General features: G+C 30.9%; 2 protein-coding genes across 2 annotated transcripts; one reads left to right on the forward strand and one right to left on the reverse strand.

Moving 5' to 3' along the window:
• The first annotated feature begins 10,330 nt into the window (after window positions 1-10,330).
• Window positions 10,331-13,331, forward strand: LOC142546374 (actin-97-like). Its single transcript, XM_075654056.1, has 5 exons — window positions 10,331-10,513; window positions 11,370-11,436; window positions 11,551-11,944; window positions 12,276-12,889; window positions 13,026-13,331. Exons 2-5 carry the CDS (start codon window positions 11,377-11,379, stop codon window positions 13,089-13,091), a joined length of 1,134 nt encoding a protein of 377 aa, XP_075510171.1. The 5' UTR covers window positions 10,331-10,513; window positions 11,370-11,376; the 3' UTR covers window positions 13,092-13,331.
• Window positions 13,332-17,622: 4,291 nt separating this feature from the next.
• Window positions 17,623-20,243, reverse strand: LOC142546375 (putative protein phosphatase 2C 4). Its single transcript, XM_075654057.1, has 4 exons — window positions 18,714-20,243; window positions 18,500-18,613; window positions 18,147-18,411; window positions 17,623-18,018 (listed from the first exon to the last, which is right to left on the reverse strand). The coding sequence occupies exons 1-4, from the start codon at window positions 20,082-20,084 to the stop codon at window positions 17,903-17,905; spliced, it is 1,866 nt and encodes a 621-aa protein (XP_075510172.1). The 5' UTR covers window positions 20,085-20,243; the 3' UTR covers window positions 17,623-17,902.
• Window positions 20,244-20,853: the final 610 nt, after the last annotated feature.

A 20,853-nucleotide genomic window follows, 5' to 3' on the forward strand; every position in this document is an offset into this window, starting at 1 on the left:
AAAAATCTTACCAAACATAATATTATTTTATCATATCCTTCCAACCAAACGCAGGAGTTAGTTGAACTCAACTAGGTGGTAGATCATTCGAGTCAATTTTGAACCGAATCGAGTCGGCAGAGTGTTTCAAATATAATTTACAGCTCTTCCTTGCTTAGATTATCAGTAATGAACATCTCACTTTTGGTTTCACTTTTGTGATATGCACAGACTTTGATGCAACATGTGCACATGGCTCTATGATCATCATGTTGGCGACATGATCTTGCATTGTTTTCTCACTTCAATTTCCCTACACTATCTAACGATCCAATATATGCGAGAAGATTAATTGGAAATAAGAGTTTTAGTTATTAAAGTTATAAGCTGTATGTATCGATTTTATTATTTTATATCTGTGCACAAAGACACACACATATACTAGTAATTTTCGGAGATTGTATTTTCTGTTATTTATTAATGGGCACATTTCTTTGACAACATTGAGTTATTATTGCCGCCATGCTAGATTAATTATTATTTTCTTCAAACATAAATTTCGAGTGGATCATCAAATCTTATGATTGGCATTTAAATTTGTATTATTCGAGAGATTATTTATTCATGTGAAGAACAAATAGTTTGACTATTTAAATAAAATATATTTTATTGATGAATTCAGATAACAAGCCATGTGGAAGCCTGTGGAGCTGGCCTGGCGTCCAAAGTAACAGTTTTCTGTTAGAAATTAATCATGCACCCCTCAAGCCAACTAAACCAATCGGATGCGCGCCTTCTCGAAAATAAAAATAAATCGTGGAGTTATAAAATCTGGATGTAACTTTTTTTGTTTGATACTTTTTTGGGAAACAATGTTTATTTTTTGTGATTTTAATCATCTATGTTATCAATATTTGATATTAGTCTCGTGTCTTTCGATTTTTGTTAATTTTAGTCATTTTTCATAAAGAGTTATAATATGTACACTACATATGTCAGTACCGCATTAGTGCTAGACCAGTGTCATGTCGAAAAAAAGACGCAAAGCTACCAAAAAACAAATACAGACGACTAATGTTGAAATTTGACAATATTGATCAGAAAATCGTAAAAATGAAAATGCACAAAAAAAACGCAAATTCCTCTGAATTTGTCATAAAAATCTTTGAAATGCAGTTTTTTAAAATATATTTAATTTTAATTTCAAAGATTGCAATAAAAAAGAGAAAAAAAACTTTAAGAACATAAGTGGTCCATGCCCTATTAATTTTGGTGCTTCAACAACCTCTTTCCACTTCTTGGCAATGTCCCTTCCATACACAATCCAAGAAGCTGACCCATATTCATCCTAATAAATACTTTTTGACTCTCAAACAACATATGATGGCATCTCTGTACCTCATTATTTATATCACATTCATAACTGAAAAAGTGCTGAGCTTTAGAAGGGTGAGACAACATTTTCCCACCTTAAAATGGAAAGATCCCTTCTTGCTTAGGAAAAATTTGCAAACTAATACTCAAAGCTACTGTAATATCTCACATGTGCACTGAAACTACCTGCAATGAGCTTTCTTAGCTTCCATGCTAGAAGTTGCAAACTTTGCAATGAGTATGTTGTTTTAACAAAAATTGACAAGTGTCTGTTTCTTTTCCAATCAATTTTGCATCCAACAGAATCGAAATCAGGATATCTAATCAAATAATTGACATGTTTTAAGTTTCATTATCTCATATTTTGAGTAGCTTTATTTATCGTTTAGCATAAATATGATATGATTTCTTAACTGCCAATAGCTAGAAATCTTGTACAATCACAAACAAATAACATTATACCTAATATGTTATAGTTTGGAAACTTTGTTGTATAATATATATATATTATTGAGTTGTGTACGTTAATGGGTTTTTGTATTTCGAGTGAATGAAAATTGGATAAGTAGATGCGAGTTTGCCTCATATAGAAAAATGAATTGGCATAAGTGAGCTTAATTAGTGTGAGTTGCACTATATGAAAATTTAAGAATGATCTGTCAAAGACTTTCTCGTGTGCGCGTCTGCGGGAGAGGTGGGGTGCAAATCAACGGCTCAATTTGTATTGGAAAAGAATTGATTTGTGTTTAAGTGTACGAGCGCGACCTGAATGCGTCGAATGTCGAATCAATCAAGCCAAAATTTCTCAATTGGATTTTGCTATTTTATTTTTTCGAAAATTACCTCCAAATGAGTTTAGATCCTTCTGGATGAGATTTTTGGTGCTTCATCTGGCCAACCCTTGGTCTTTTGTTAGCCCAGCATGTGGTTGTCCGTATTGATAGCAGGTGCCTGTATATATAATACAGGTTGTCCCAAGCCTTCGAAGATACAATGAAAATCAACTCATCCTTCTCTTCTGTTTTCTTTCACTTCTTTTCCTCTTGTTCTGTGAAAACTGCTAATAAAGTTCAAGTGTTGATCTTCGAACCACATATGATCAGAGGATACGAGTCAGTTTTAAGAAAATTGTAATTTTTACATACCTGTGTTTAGTTTACTGGTTTTTTGTTAAACATTTACGATAAATACTTCCAATACCATAATACTTTCGTTTAGTGTTCTATCTGTATCTACAAGATATTGTTTTCGTTATTACTCTTTAACTATTGTATTCATATTTCGGATTCCATGGCGAGGGATTCAGTCATCAACATAAATTTGAATAACTAAAATATAATCATTTTATACAAACTAAATTAAGAGGAACGGTATCTAAGATCCTCTAGAAACAGCATGTTTACTAAGGAATTTTGGTAATGTATCATGACATGTCCCATGTTGTTTGTTTTAAACCACAAAAGGTTTTATATAAGGGAAAATATTCAAGCTCGGGATCTGTTATATTTGGAATATTTTCGATTTTGGTGATTTAAGCAGGCAAAATTTAGTCTTATTGAGTTGTCTAGTGTCACATAACACTTTGACTTGTCAAGACTTGAAAAAAAAAATTTACCGCCCAAGGACCAAATTTTGACTAGTAGATGAAAAAAAACAAATACAAACTTACTTACCGGATCAATTTGATTATATTTCCTTTATATAATCTCTAAACACAAATTAAACTTAAATAATATTTAAACAGGGGAGCTATTTGACATAATATTTTTCTAGAAATTTTTCATTGAGAATTCAGTTTTAACATCTATTTGAAAAGGTATAAAATTATTAAATACAACACATGCAAGAAATAACCTAATTACTTCTAACATTGCTGATGGAATATGTGAGAACCTCATAATTCCAGCAGTAGCAGCAGCTAGCAGATTTCAGTAGAAGCTATTAATTTCAGCAGCAATTTATATTTCAGAAGATGATATTTTTCCAGCAGACAAAATCCAGCAAAAGAGTTCAGTAGCGAGATTCCAGCAGATAGCTACTGGTTCTGCTCAGGACTTGTAACTGAAGCATTTAACATGGAATAAAGGCTGTTAATGGCAGATTATGGTCATTAATTGGAAGGCTAACAGTCAGATTTTGACCTATAAATAGCACCCTCAATATCTGAAATGGTTGTTACCAAAATCTTGAGATCACTTGAAATATTTGAGATAAGAGAGTGCTTATTTTCGGGCAGTAGAAACCAGTAGCGAGAGCAAGCCTATTTCCAGACTTCAACCGAAACTCTCCAACAAATTACGGTAAGTGGGCTTATGTATAGTATCTTGAATCCAGTTTGATGATTTATGTTTTAAAGCAAAGTTTATGTATGATCGATTTCTGATATCTGAATTTTGAAGCACTGAAACTTAGTGAACTAATGGTAGGAATATATATTCTGAACATTACTGATTACTGATTACAGACCTCACCCCTTAGAGGAGATAACATATAGGGGACTGATATCAGTTTATCCATGAAATTCACGAACGTGCTCAGTGCTTACTTGTTAAATTTCTGATTTCTGAATACTGATTACTGATTACTGAATACTGAATATTGAATACCGATTTCTGTTCTGAAAATAAGAATTTCTGTATATTATTCGTACTATTGTTTCTGTTAAAAATGGTTTTGAAAACTGGGAGTTATTTCCCGTCCCCGCTTACTGAGTGACAACCATATCACTCACCCACCAAAACATTCAGATAAGAACGATGAAGAAAGGTTAGAAGAAGAGGAGCAGAATCAGTTTTGGGGATGGTGAAGAAGAAGACTGTTATTCTCAATTTTAAATTATGTTTTCCGCTGCATCTGTAGAAGCAATGTTATGTCTATTTTACATTTCCGCGGTAAACATTAGTGATTCGCGTTTGTATCAGACAATGAATTATTTCGTATTATGAATAAAATGACTGGTTTCTGAATTTTGTACTTCTGAGACTTGTTGTTTTCGAATGTAAATTTGAGAGCAACGCCGGTGTCAACCAACCCCCGTCCCGAGGCTTGACAGAATAAAATTACATCGTAATCTATTCCCTGCCTTGCAAGAAATCATATGTCACTAACCTAGCCTTATGTCTTGTCTGATTTCGTCTATTTTATTGCTAAAAGCCCAGTGAGTTCTTACTGCAGATTGATGATATTCGAGATGTGGCACCAAATACCAAAATTTGATCCGCTCAAATTGGTTAAATTCTTTTATCCCTACATGATCTATCCTATTATGGGAAATTACAATTTTCTCACATAATCCACACGTTTCTCAGTTTTTATCTTGTCGTTGATTATTTACAATTTTAATATATTAATCTGCAATTTTTTTTATAATTAATCTTTTTCCAAAGCACTAACACGACGTGTCATTAAATACGTCAACAATATCCAGCGTCATATTGGATCCGTTTGCATCCCCTGACATGGAGAAATGATTCAAGATGCATGCACTTTCATAATAGTAATGATATTCAATTATCATGGGTTGTACCTCCTGATAGCACAATGACCCAAACATAATATCTTTTTCCCCAAAAAATAAAAAATTGAGGAATTGCTAGCAAATCAAGGACTTGAGAAAAAAGAAAGAAAAGGCTGTGTATCTTTTGATTAGTGTCTTGGAGTAGAGTACAAGGGCAGGCATGTTCTCAGTTCTCCAATGTAATGCACCTCTTGGAAATTATTATCATTTTTTAAAAAAAAATATTATGGTTCTTTTTAAAAAAAAAATTTAAAGATTTTGAGATATTTGTAGAGGAAATTATAAGTAAAGCATTTGTTAATTATTTTTTTCTAAAGAAAATTTCCTGCAATATCTTTTCGATTAACATTTGAAGGAAGAACATTTGGACTTTTACTGTTTATATTTATCTCTATTTTTTATATTAAAATGATTTTTCTTCTTTTTGATCGATTTGAAATAATTTTTCTTCTATTAAAAACAATCTCTTGATCGATTTTTAACCGAGTTGATTTTTACTGTCAACAAAAACAAAACTCAAAATTACGTATTATTAATTTAGATGATGTTGGCTAAACTTATTTAAAATAGTTTATAATTTTTGTATCTTATATGAGCTATTTTTTTAAGCTTTAAATATAGATGATCTTAGTTTATTAGTAAGTTCCTAAGATGTTTAGATAAAATAAAATAATTGAAGTTTAAAGTTGATATGTCTGTATTTATTATGATAAATAATTATAAAAAATAATGTGATGTTGTAAAAGTAGTTAAAATATTTGTTTTTTATATTTTATTATTATTATCTATATCTATAAATATATAAAAGCAGAGTTTTTGTCAAAAATAGTAATTTCCCGCCAAAATGTCATTTTTAAAAAAGGAAAGACTTATTATGAATATTGATATATGTGTACTGCAATAAATGATCACTTCAATTATTGTTTGCATTGATTATATCAATTCATTTAATTCAATTTTAAATTTAATTAATTTTATATTAATTCAAATGTAATTTATGTATTATATGTTTTTTTATTTTTTTACTCAAATTAAAACTAAACTCTATTGAAAACATAAATTATATTAAAATTTTGCATTGATTATATCAATCAATTTAATTAAAAACTGTATAAATAAATTTAAAATACAAATGATTGCAATGTTCAGTATCACTCATTAAGTAAATCATTCAAAAATAAATTTTTCTATTTTAAGTAATTTCTGTCTAAATTACTTACTAAAAAGAAATACAATATTTAATTATTTTATTTAATTTTCTAAAAATAAAACTGGTTGAGTGTTAAAATTTATCACTACAACAAGGTTTTTCCAAAATTAATTTACCATTTAATAATCATAAATTTTTTAATCTCAAATACATATTATTTCGAAATTACCTTAATTTGAAAGAATTAATACGTTGTAATTTTCTTCCAAAACCATATGTATATTGTATATCTTGAATTGTTTTCTTAAAAATTCAAATAAGAGAGTACAAAAAAATTAAAGAGATAGATTCAAAAGAGTTTCGAATGGACATTAAATTACTCTCAATAAACATGTATATTACCCTTAATAATCATAAATTTTTGACACTCAATGTATGCAATTTGAGATTTTCATAATTTAGAAGAGTTAATGTATGATATAATTATGTCAAAAGCATCAAATGTATAATTATCGTCCCTTGGGATGTCTTATTTGAATTTAAAATTATAAATAATGCAAAATTGCATATTATATTAGAAACCAATTTTTTTCTATTTATATTTCTAAATTTATCTACTCCAAAATTGAATTTTGAAATGACTCCTCTTTTCAGCACCATATATGAGTTGAATCATTTCAAGATGTAATATTCGTTTAAATTTAGATTTGTTCGTTGTTATGAACTACCTACATATGGAAACAACGAGAACAACAAGACATTTTGAAATCTGTCTTCATAATCGAGAAGTAAAAAATATTATTCATCTATTTGTACAAAATTTTAATTATTACGTATTACTAATGTGATAATGTTTTTCTATATTACAAAGTTCATGGATACATGATAATATAAAATTTCCCGTAATGAAAATGATTAAACCAATTCTAAAGAAAGTAAGCATTTTATTAGAAGATATCTTATAAAATTTATTGACATTATTTTGGAATAGACATAATAAATGTTAATTAAATAACTTTTCTGATTTATACATAATTTACTTATGATAACGTGTTTCATTTTTCTTTCGGAATAATAGGCTGTTGTGTATATTATGAAGAGATTTTGTAAATAAAATCACAACCCATTTGGATAAAGATACTGATGAAATAATTATTGTTATCATTCAAATGTGTCAAACACGTAGTGAATGTGGATTTAGACGAAATTACTGAATTTTTAAAAAAATATTTTTCATTAATTTTATTGAATGTCATTTAAAAATATTTTTTATCACGGTTAAAAATTAATAATATATAGTTTCTCGAAAATTAAAGAATTAAATATGTATTAAGGTTGGTGGCCAACATCAATACACTAAACACGATAAGCATATGTCATTGCCTTAAACTAACACAATCTAAAATTTTGAGATATGATAGTGATTATTAGCCAAAAAAATTAATCGACATGTGTTGTATTTAAGAAAAATTTTTAAAATTAGCGAAAAATAGTTTTATTTTTATTTTTTTTATTAAATTATTTTTTTAATTTAAATATTTATTCATTTTCACTAATTTTTAATAATATTATCTCGTTCATCGCACGGGTTAAATACTAGTATATATAAAAGCATAGTTTTTGCCAAAAATAGTAATTTCCCGTAAAAATGTCATTTCTAAAAAAATAAAAATATATCATGAATATTGAAATATATGTATTGCAATAAATGATAACTACAATTATTGCTTGCATTGATTATATCAATTCATTTAGTTCAAATTTGAATTTAATTTATTTTTATATTAATTCAAATATAATTTATGTATTATATGTTTTTAATTTAAATTGAAACTAATCTCTATTGAAAACATAAACTATATTAAAATTTTTGCATTGATTATATCAATCAATTTAATTTGTAATATGATTTTGTGTTACTATTATATATTTAATTTTTATTACAAACTGTATAAATAAATTTTAAATACAAATGATTGCAATGTTCAGCATCACTTATATATATATATAAGCAGAGTTTTTGCCAAAAATAGTAATTTCTCGTCAAAATGTCATTTCTAAAAAAGTAAAGATATATAATGAATATTGAAATATGTGTACTGCAATAAATGATAATTTAAATTATTGCTTGCATTGATTATATCAATTCATTTAATTCAAATTTAAATTTAATTCATTTTATATTAATTAAAATATAATTTATGTGTTATATGTTTTTTATTTAAATTGAAACTAATCTCTATTGAAAATATAAACTACATTAAAAAATTTGCATTGATTATATCAATCAATTTAATTTGTGATATGATTTTGTGTTACTATGATATATTTAATTTTTATTACAAATTGTATAAATAAATTTTAAGTAATTTTATGTCCAAATTACTTACTAAAAAAGAAATACAATATTTAATTAGTTAATTTAATTTTTCTAAAAATAAAATTGGTTGAGTATTAAAAGTTATCACTACAACAAGGTTTTTCAATGGGCATTAAATTACCATTTAATAATCATAAATTTTTTTTATCCCAAATGCATATTATTTCGAGATTACCTTAATTTGAAAAAATTAATGTATTGTAGTTTTCTTCCAAAACCATATGTATATTGTATATCTTGAATTGTCTTCTTAAACATTCAAATAAGAGAGCCCAAGAAAATTAAAAGATATATATTCAAAAGAGTTTCAAATGGACATTATACCCTCAATAAATATTACCCTCAATAATCAGAAATGTTGACACTCAATGCATGCAATTCGAGATTTTCATATTTTCAAAGAGTTAATGTATGATATAATTCTGCCAAAATCATCCAATGTATAATTTTTGTCTCTTGAGATGTCTTATTTGAATTTTAAATTATAAATAATACAATATTGCATATTATATTAAAAACCATTTTTATTCTATTTATCTTACTAACTTTATCTACTCCAAAATTGAATTCTGAAATGGCTCATCTTTTCAGACCATATCTGAGTTGAATCCTTCCAAGATGTAATATTCGTTTAAATTTAGATTTCTTCGTTGTTATGAACTACCTACATATGGTAACAACGAGACATTAAGTTTGAAATCTGACTTTCATGATCGAGAAATAAAAAATATTATTTTTCTATTTGTACAAAATTTTAATTATTACGTATTTACTAATGTGATAATTTTTTTCTATAATACAAAGTTCACGGATACATGATAGTATAAAATGTCCCGTAATGGAAATGATTAAACCAATTCTAAAGAAAGTACGCATCTTATAGGAGACACATTATAAAATTTATTGGCATTGTTTTGGAATACATATAGCAAATGTTAATAAAATAACTTTTCTGGTTTATACATAATTTATTTATAATCGCATATTTCATTTTTCTTTGGGAATAATAGGCTGTTGTGTATATTATGAATAGATTTTATAGATAAAATCACAACCCATTTGGATAAAGATATTGATGAAACAATTATTGATATCATTCAAATGTGTCAAACACGTGACATGTCACAAAATTGTTTGTGAATGTGGATTTAGATGAAATTATTGAAATTTTAAAAAAAGTATTTCTCATTAATTTTATTGAATTTTATTTAAAAATATTTTTTTATCACATGTTAAAAAATAATAATATATAGCTTCTCAAAAATTAAATATGTATTAAGGTTGGTGTTCGACATCAATACACTAAACATGATAAGCATCATGTCATTGTCATAGGCTAACATAATCTAAAATTTTGATATATTATAGTGATTATTAGCCAAAAAAATTAATCGAAATACGCTGTATTTAAGAAAGTTTTTTAAAATTAACAAAAAAATAGTTTTTATAATTATATTATTTTTTCAATTTAAATGTCTATTCGTTTTTCATTAATTTTTAATAATATCGTCTCCTCGCGCGGGTTAAATACTAGTTATTATTAAATGTAGGATATAAATATAAAAATAAGACCAAATTCGGATCGGTTAGGGATTGATTCAATCCGATAATCATGCCTAATCATTGCAACTCTAAGTGTCGAATTTAAGCTCTTTCATTCCAACCAAATTTCATAATATTCGAAATAGTTTTATTCATATTCCTTTTGTTTGCAATGAAATGCGCATGTCCAATTTATTCAATCCGCCCGTATCCATGACATAACACGTGCAAAGCTGCAGCTTTTTTTCGAGCACGATTTTTTATATGTAACATTTTCAATTTTTATTTCGGAGAAAAAAATCATATATTAAAAAAAAAGTGTTGGATGAGGATAAAAGAGAGTCAGTCAATCGGGGATAAAGCGAGAGTGTAGGTGCATTTAAAGGTCACTTTAATTTCCTTCGCATTTGCATTTCATTTGCGTTCACTCATTCCCATTTTTGAATCGTTACGCGCTTAATTTGTGGAAACAGCAACACCAATACATTCGCCATCAAATCTAATTTCTTCCCCAATCATTTTTATTATTCTTCCTCCGTTTTTAGGGCTCTGTTGAAATCACCCAAACAAGGTGATCGCATTCTCTGTTTTTTTTTTTGAATTTCTCATACATTTCTTGTATGTGTGTTCACGTATTAGATATCTGATCAGGTGAATCTGATGACCAGGTTGATCGTTTTTTTTTAAAAAAAAATTTGTTTCTTTTTTCTCCTTATCTCATTTTTTGTGCGATTATTCATTCATTTGTTTGCTTGCGGTGCATTTTCCCTTTCTTTATTTTGATGCGATTTATGATCTGTTTGATCCGGGTTTTTATCTTTTCTGGGATGAATTATTATACAGATTTTGATGGATAGAGCTGTACGTGTACAAAATTTGTTGCTATGTGAGTAGAGAGTTTTCTTTGTTATACTAGAGACTGGTGATATTTGTATGAGATGATGATCTTATTCAAAGAAACAGACGTGGTTAATTGAATGAATATTATGTGCTAGAGTTTCTTTGAGGAGTGGGATGAAAATTATTGTTGATTGGGATTTATAGGTATGGTGTCACATATAAAAAAATGGGAACGGGGAAAAATAGTTTACAACTGCAATTCCTTATCGTACTGTTTCGCGAAAAGGGTATTTTGAGCTCGTGTTTCTCGGTGATAAGCAATTATATTACTTCTTTTACATTGTGCTGGTATGCATGTTAATGTCTTTAGGATTCACCGGTTGTGCATCAAATAGCATTTGTTTGCACCGAGAAACTGGGAGATTGTTGGTCATTCAGATCTTGATATCTGCTAAAAGTACAGCGAAGTTATCATCTTGTATGAGTAATTATTGTGGCTTAACATCGAAAAGAATTTTTATGACCACTAAAATGTTGCATCAGCCTTGTAATCTTACGATGATTTTATACTTTTTGCTTGCCCGCAGGTAATAAATGGCAGACGGAGAGGACATTCAACCACTTGTTTGTGATAATGGAACTGGAATGGTCAAGGTAACAACTTTTGTCCTGAAATCCACTTTGCATCAAACTAGATACTCTGTCAACGGGGGTTGATTTCATATAAATTGAATATTTATGTTGAGGGCTGACTTGATGATATTTTAGGCTGGGTTTGCTGGAGATGATGCTCCAAGGGCTGTGTTCCCCAGCATTATAGGCCGCCCGCGTCACACAGGTGTGATGGTTGGCATGGGGCAGAAAGATGCATATGTTGGGGATGAGGCCCAGTCCAAGCGTGGTATTCTTACTTTGAAGTACCCCATTGAGCATGGCATCGTTAGTAACTGGGATGACATGGAGAAGATCTGGCATCACACATTCTACAATGAACTCCGTGTTGCCCCTGAAGAGCACCCAATTCTCCTCACTGAGGCACCTCTCAATCCAAAGGCCAATAGGGAGAAGATGACTCAGATTATGTTTGAAACCTTCAACTCCCCTGCCATGTATGTCGCCATACAGGCTGTCCTGTCCCTGTATGCTAGTGGTCGTACCACAGGTAAGTCGATTTCCGGTTTCATTTTTTCAGATGGAGTACATGCCGAATAATTATTGCATTTCTCAGATGAACACCGTGCTAGTGGTTGTACCACTTGTAAGTCGATTTCAAAGATAAATTTTATAAATCGAGTACACGCTGAATATGGCGCATTGCAAGTCTTAGACGGATGCCATAGTATAGTTCGACTCTAACCATCCACTGTCTTCTATGAATCTTGTTATATAGTTGAGAAGCACCTTTTTTGCTGTTTGGTATCAGCAGGGATGTATGTCTAGTTACTTTTTATTTTCCTGTTTCTTGTTTATTATAAACACTTTGTTTCGTGCAGGCATCGTCATGGACTCTGGTGATGGTGTGAGTCATACGGTCCCCATTTATGAAGGATATGCTCTTCCACATGCTATTCTTCGACTTGATCTTGCTGGTCGTGACCTCACTGAGCAGTTCGCTAAAATCCTCACAGAGCGTGGGTACACATTCTCCACATCAGCTGAGAAGGAAATTGTGAGGGACATGAAAGAGAAGCTGGCGTACATTGCTCTTGATTTTGAGCAGGAAATGGAATTAGCAAAAACAAGCTCCAGCATTGAGAAGAACTTTGAGTTGCCAGATGGGCAAGTTATCACCATTGGCAACGAGCGTTTCAGATGCCCTGAGGTCCTTTTCCAACCCTCCATGATTGGAATGGAAGCTGCTGGTATCCACGAGACAACATACAATTCTATTATGAAATGTGACGTTGATATCAGAAAGGATCTGTACGGAAACATTGTGCTCAGTGGTGGGTCTACCATGTTTCCCGGTATTGCTGATAGAATGAGTAAAGAAATCACTGCCCTTGCTCCTAGTAGCATGAAGATTAAGGTTGTAGCTCCGCCAGAAAGGAAATATAGTGTTTGGATCGGAGGGTCGATCTTGGCATCCCTCAGTACTTTCCAGCAGGTAATCTCATGTGCCAATCAAACACAAGTGAACACGCAGAACAACACGAGCCACACTAGCACGTTTTAGACTTTGTTTGATATACTTTATACATGCGTTACTGATCCGAGATTTATATTTGATTCATTGACTACAGATGTGGATAGCGAAGGCAGAGTACGATGAATCCGGCCCTTCAATTGTGCACAGGAAATGTTTCTGAAAGAGTCTCCTGATTATCAGTCTTTGTCTGGTAAGAAGATAAAGATTGCGTTTCTTGTTCTCAATTTCTACCTATAGTTTGAAATATCCATTTTGTTTTGTGTTGGAGTGCTTTTGCAGCATAATAATGTTGCCTTTGTTGTGTTTTGTTATTTTGTATTCTGGAGGATCATCAAACGTTGGAATTGTATTTTGTATTTTCATTTGCAAAAATAATACTTGGGACTTTATTTTTTCCTAAGTGATTAGTAGTTATAAATTGTGTATTATCATTGTTTAGATCAAATTTGTGTTTGACATCTCAGTATTATTATCAGTTTTGATCCAAATTTTCATCTCTCCCAAAAAGCAACCATATTGTTTCGAGTTAAAATATAATTTACAGGTTTTTTGGAACAAAATTAATAATAGCCAAAAAAGCTGAGCTGCTAAACGATTCCAAGCGAGTCATCATTGCTATCGGGCTTCTTCAGGGTAGTTTGGGGCTTCAAAGAGAAAAGCCCTGTTTGCTCTATTTTAATTTGTTTGCCCATTTGACTGATCCAGTGCGTTGACTTAATTTAAAAATAAAAAAATTAAGGTAAACTGTTTTTTGAAAGTTTAAGCATATTGATTAAAATATATTCATATGATTTAGAAAAGAAAAAAAAAAGGTCGGAATTATTCATATAATTTTTGAAGAGGTCAGGATATTTTATGATGGATGATGCAATCAAGATTTTAAAATTAGGTGGGTAAAAAATTAAGAGTTGGTCTTTTGTGAGACGGTCTCACAAATTTTTATCTGTGAGACGGGTCAACTCTATCGATATTCACAATATAAAGGTAATAATCTTAGCATAAAAAATAATGATTTTTCATGGATGACCCAAATAAGATATATGTCTCACAAAACACGACTCATGAGATCGTCTCACACAAGTTCTTGACAAAAATTAAATACTATTTTGTAATGAACGAGATATTGAAATTTCTAGGCATTTTAAATTTTGTTATATTTTAAACATCAATAACCAAAGTTATTCTGTGTTAATTGGAGGGTAACTTGTGGTTTCACAGCTAAGGTAATAACATATTTATTGAGTCATTATTAACAACGATAAGATTTTTTTAAAATCAATAATGATTAGATTTTTTTCCAGACTAAAAAGTTTTCTTGATATATAAATATGGAGTGCACATAACCCACGTATATTAATTTTTATTATGTAAATAAATTCAACGTTGAAAATTATTTTAAAGAAATATGAGATATTAATATTCGAGGAGAACCAATCAATTGCAATATCTTAGACCAATTGATCGTGATCTTTACGCCACTTTGAGGGATTTTCTTAATAAAATTGAAGCCCGATGAGGTTTGACTTTAAATTTTTTGATTAATTTAGAGGAATCAACAAGCTAGTCTCAAATATCATTGTAAAATCAAATTTAAAATAGGCATTAGCTCTCTTCGTGCACTCTCTTTCTTCTGACTTAACCATTATGACAATAGATTATAGCATTCGTCCTTGCTTCGATTTATACTTGACTAGTATTAAAAATTGTGGTCGAGAACTTTCGTATGACACATCTTGCAAAAAGCCTGGTTTTGATAAATTAAATTAAATTTAGGGGTAAATTGTGATTTTCCTCTGTGTTATATTTGTCCTATTTATAAATTTTAGTTTTTACATTGTTCAATTTGAGCTTGTAGTCATGTATATTTCAATATTTACGTGATTTTAATCATTTTTCTTATTGTACTGTAGACGTGGCACTGCCTATGTAAGCACCACTTTGACGTCATCTCAGCTTCACATAAATATCATATCGGAAAAATAACATAATTTCATTAAAAACAAACAAAGGTGACTAATGACAATTGAATTTCGACAACACATAGTATCAAAATTACAAATAATGAAATATACAGGACCTAAAGTTTCAATTTTCCTAAATTTTAGATGAAATTTTCAGAAGACAGAGAGATATTATATGTTTTTCATTTAGAATTTTTAATTGCCCAAGTTAAATACAATTTCAGATCAATTACATAATAATCGAATTAGGTGCGGACCGTGCGGTAAAATATTGAAATTAATATTGATTTCAAATCCTTTGTATTATGCAAAATCTCTCCAAACATAAAATAATACAAAAGATTTGTTGAGACATGAATGACATAACCCACGTCTAAAATCTAATGCTTTTAAACATAATAGTAGATGTTTTTAATGTTCACTTGTCACCTAATTTATTACTTTGGTAACTTTAAGGTTGCATTCAGTACATCCGGCTAGGCCTGGATTATTTTGTAATAATGTCTCATTAAATATTTGGTAGTTCAAAATGCACCATCTTTCATAAACTTGAGGCCCCACATATCAAAACATTAAGTGTTTTAGGATCGAACGTATGTTGTTTTATAAAAAAATTATAACTAATAAAAATAATGCAACTCAGATTTGTTTTTAATCGTACAACAATTCAAGTACCACATATTAATCGGTCTCCTAGTCATCCAACATGATTTTCGCCAAATTTTTTGTATCTTTTAGTCAAAATATTAAATGAGAGGACAATCGCCATCAAAAAACTGGTTCCAACAATAGCATGTTAGACTTGAACTGATGGTGATAGCCCAAAATTTGGGTTTGGAAATTTCAACCTGAAAATATAATGGCATAGGTCAGACATAACAAAACCACTTCCAATTGTCTCGATAATAATTAAAAAGCTATTTTCTTTAAATAACTTTTTGGTGACATAAACAACAGCTTATTACAGTTTTCTACAAATATATGCATCATATCTTCCAACTAATCAATTTATAAACCTCATGCAACGTAATTTCTTGTCTGCTCGTCTAGGTCAACTATGCCTTTGTTGCTTTGTATGCATTATTGATCGTCTCATTTTTCTTTTTTTATATATAAAAAATAATCACCGTGTATATATATATATGAATTGAAGAATTCGTATTTGAAAAATTATTTTTGTAATTCCGGTTTCAAATGATTTCATGGTGTCAAGATTTGAAATCCATCTAACGGCGAGAGAGATACCTCATATTCTCACTTTTAGAAAATATTTTATTTTGTTCAAAAAATTCAATATGTCTAAAAATATGTAAAAAAATATTTAGTTATATTATTTTCACATAAATATATAGATTTTTTTAAAATATGAAAATAAAGATACTCCTCAAATAATTTATAATTCCTCAAATAATTTATAAAATATAAAAAAATTATAAATTATTTATAGTAAATTTCAAGGTTCTAAAAAGCGTGAAGCGTCCCGAAGCGCGGATATTGAGCTCCAAGCTTTTCAAGCTTAAGCGAGATTAGCACATACTTAAGCGTGAAAAAATATTTTTTTATCTTTAATATAATTGTACTTATCTCAAACCAATAAATAGATAAAATAATATATAAATATGATAAATTTAAGTTTGATGCATTAATTCTCATATTTATAAAAGTATAAAAATCTCAAAATTACAATCTTTATTTGTTTTTACAACTAGATCACATTAAAAATGCTAAATATTTGTCAAATCATTATCAGACATGCTTAATCATAATTAAAATTAAAAAATAAACATCTAAATTATAAACTTAATTTATTATTTTAAAATAAAAAGACATATCTTAAAAAAAAAATGAAAATAAATAGATGTGATTAATTGTGCTTAAGCACACTTAATTAAACCCCTTAATTACTCTTAATTTGGTCAAACAACTGTTTAACCGTTTTTTCCGCTTTTCTCCTAAGGGGCGTTTTTTTCGAGCTTCAAGCTTAAGCGGGCTTTTTAGAATACTGGTAATTAGGCGGGCTTTTTAGAACACTGGTAAATTTAGTCTAATCGAATCTATCTGGCAAGAAAATGAGATAATTCAATATAGGCAAGTAAGACATCTGATTCATATTGTGTCCATTATCATAGCTTGCAAATTAGTGGAGTGGCTAGCTAGGCTTTCATTCAACCAAGTGCTAATGATAACCTTGACCATCCACACGATGTATAATTTAAATGTCAACTCGTTACAATTAATTTATTATGTTGGGAGCAATAAAGATGATAGATGAATCGAAATATGTCGTTTTAGTTGTTGTACGATTTAAAATATGTGAGCAGCACTATTATCAACAACTATAGTTTTTGGTAAAACAACAAGCGTTCGGTCCTATAATTGATATCAAAGTCAATGTCATGGGTTTGATTATCGTTGATTGCAATAAGTGCAATTATTGAAAAGAAGATCGTTGGATGCAATAATTGTCATTCTGAATAGAGCAATCGAAACATGACAATTGAGTTGTTGTACGGTTTAAAAATTTTTACTTGCACCGTTATCACCAACTATAATTTTTAGGAACCACATTTAAAGTACTGAGAGCGCACCAAATATTTTGTTGTATGGATCTCGTTGATTGCTCCCCTATCGCCAAATTGCAAATAAATTAAGTAAATTTTAAAGGAGATAAGTGAAATAACAGGCATTTTAGGGAGCAACTTATTTCGGGAAAAAATTTATGATGGAAAGTTTTCACATAAACAGCTCGCTCATTTGCTAAAAATGGAAGGAACCGGTAGGCTTACAAGAAACATATGAAATAATTTACAAAAAATCGTAAAACTTTGGGGCCAAACGCCACATTTACATTCCTCCCCCCTTCAGTTATATATATATATATATATATATATATATATATATATATAGAATATAATAAACAACCTTATAATAAAATGGTATCATTCAAGAAAATGTCCCGAAAATGTACCATTTTTATATTGTATTTTTAGTCTTACTGTAACCCAAAATTTTAGACGGACGAGCGCCATATCCTTCCTTCGAAAGAAATAATGATAATCGAGACATCATCATGGTATCTTCGCCTGTCCCCTTGTGGGATATCTAGTAACTCATGAAATCCAATACCTGCAAAATAAATTATTCAATATCATTTCGAATTGAATTTAAGTCGAATTGAGTTCGAGCAATGCGAAACTAGAGTGATATTAGTCTAAATGCAAATGACCGCATCATGATGAAGTATTGAATCATACCGGCTTTCTTGGCAGCGCGAAAAATCACTTCTTCGACGAGGTGTTGAGCGGGATCGCCCTCAGGAAACGTGGATATAAACTCTTCAACTTCAGAAACAGCCTCTTGATTTGTGAAGTATTGGTAAAGCCCATCTGAAGACAAGATCAAGAACTTGTCCTTGGGATCTAAGCTGTGGTGGCTGAGAGATGGAGAACAATTGATGTACGGCGACGATCCAACATAGTCGATTCGAAACATCTCTAGAAGTGCATTGTTCCATTTGGGCTGCAATATAAGCAAGAAATCAACAAGTGAAAAACATTTATTTAAGAGCTTGTCACTGTCTGTATTGGGTACAGAGAAACCGGTTTACCTGCTTGAGAAAGCCGGCTCCAAAAGCTCGCGTGACCTTTAAAGAACCCTTCACCCGATAATTCAATATTGCAAAAGGATCATCCAGATGTGCATTCCGAATCCTCCTCAATTCCTGTTATCATGAACGATACAGAACATTTTAGTGTACACAGATACACAGGGACTTAAATTTAATACAACATTTGATCTCCAAGGGTATAGGAAATCCTTACCTCTTTAACAGATGTGCTATGATCCATTGTCAACTGACGAGCACTTAAATTGTGCACATTTTCGTATTCGTACCCGTAAAGGGATTCTTCATGATCCTTCCTCTGATTATAGCTCTCTGATTTTTTAGCCAGAACCGCCCGACTATCCCCAACATTCATCAAATAAATATCATCACCCTTCATCACCATTGCCAAAACACAAGATCCCATCAAAGCCAACTCAGGATTCTCGTCTAACATCGAATCCACAAACTCCAAATACAACGCCTCCGTTTTCCTCAACGCCTCGGACAACGCTTTTATTACTCCCAGATGATTAACAGTTTCACCAGCAACTCCATCAGGCCCTAAATTGCTCAGTTTCTCCCTCAGCTTCCTGTCAAGCTCCTCTCTTTCCTTGCTGTCCAAACTTTTAGACATAAACGCGGAATTATTAAGCCTATTTTCACAAGATTCGGACTTGTCACACCACAGCAACCCCTTGAGCTCTTTATACATATTCGAATACAGATTGTTTAATAGAAAATCGGTTGCATCAGGGCCGTTGAATCCATCATAAATCCCCACGAATACCCATCCATGTTCCTCGGATATCACAACATGAACTCTATCTTCACCAGCCTTCCCTTGTGCCCACTGCACATTTTGGCTTTCGAAAGATTCATTTCCAATATCATCACTTTCATCGATCAAGCTCGTTTCGCTGCTCAAATTATGACTAGTTATTGTGCTGCTGTTTCCACTGTTACTGACACTGACAACAACGTTGCTACTCTCATTTTCATTACAGCTCGAATCCTTTGAATACCACCATGAAGAATCAGACAGAACCTTCTTCAAACTCTTAACCAAAACCCCTTTCCTCGGTTTAGGCTGAATCGGGTCCAGCTGGTTCTCCAACGGTCCGGATATGAAGCTCCGTTCGATCGGGCCGGACATGAACCCACGCTCAATGGGACCTGATCCGGAGATTGAGTGCCGTGCAATCGGGCCGGACTTGACAGCGTGGGTGCAATTCCGGGGTATCGGTTGGAGGGGGGTGGAGGAGAAAAAATCTGAGCTCTCAAAAGCTGAGGCCTTGTCCAGTGACGTGGAGCAGTTGTACGCAAAAGGGTCAGTTGACAGAGGCGTGGAGGTGTTGGCGGAGATGGCGGCGCCGGAGATGGTGGGAAACGCCGGCTGGGCGGCGGCGGAAGAGTCATCCAAAGATTGGGTCTTTTTGATAGAATCCGGCCGTATGTAGAAAAAAGAATGGCCCAACCCCTCGTCCAGAGGATCGGATAAGCTCACTTCCGTGTCGTTCCGCCGCCGGGAAATCTCACCTGCGTCTCCGGAGAAGCAGCGGCTGAATTTTCCTATTTTATTTCCCATTTTATTTTTCTCTTTTTGTGGTGGAGGAGAAAAGAAAGCAAGAGTTTAAAAGGGTTGGCGTCGAAAGAATGGCTGAAACTTTGAATAATCATAAAACTCAGTGATTCAGTTCGAAGAGAGAAGAGAGTTGACTTTTGGAAAGAGTTGAGATTCAATACATTTATTTTTTTGTTATATTAATATATATATATAATATAATAAAAATTGCATTTGGTTTTTGTTCGGCGAGGGAGTTGACTTTAGAGCGTAATATTCCTCAAACCACATATTTAAACGGAAAAAAATTTACTAAGTCCTTTGGGAAATCAGTTTTTATTATTATTATTATGGGCATGGTAATTATTAAATTTTGATCTTGATATAATTTTTTTATACTTTTAATATTTTTTATGAAGTGATGAATGGTGTTACGCGTCACTTTAAATATTTCAGAAGAAAACAATAAAAAAATTGATGATTTATAAGACTAAATACGAAATACGTTCCGCAATTATCTCTCATTTGTTCACGTATATGTTAGTAAAATAATAAAAAACATTGCACAAACATTAGAATTAACATATACTACTGATAATAATCATAGTATAAATCAACATGTTTCAAAAAGTTAAATGTAATAAATGGATATTTAATCATTTTGTGACGGAGAATATAAAAAAGTTTCCTAAAAACATTTGTATTATGGAGTGGGTGGGGTTGAAGGAATAGGAATATAGAATTTAAATAGTTGGGGAATATTTAATTTTATTATATATATAAAAAACTATAT

Source organism: Primulina tabacum, chromosome 5 (assembly GCF_025594145.1).
Source record: "Primulina tabacum isolate GXHZ01 chromosome 5, ASM2559414v2, whole genome shotgun sequence".
In the NCBI taxonomy this organism is placed as follows: domain Eukaryota; kingdom Viridiplantae; phylum Streptophyta; class Magnoliopsida; order Lamiales; family Gesneriaceae; genus Primulina; species Primulina tabacum.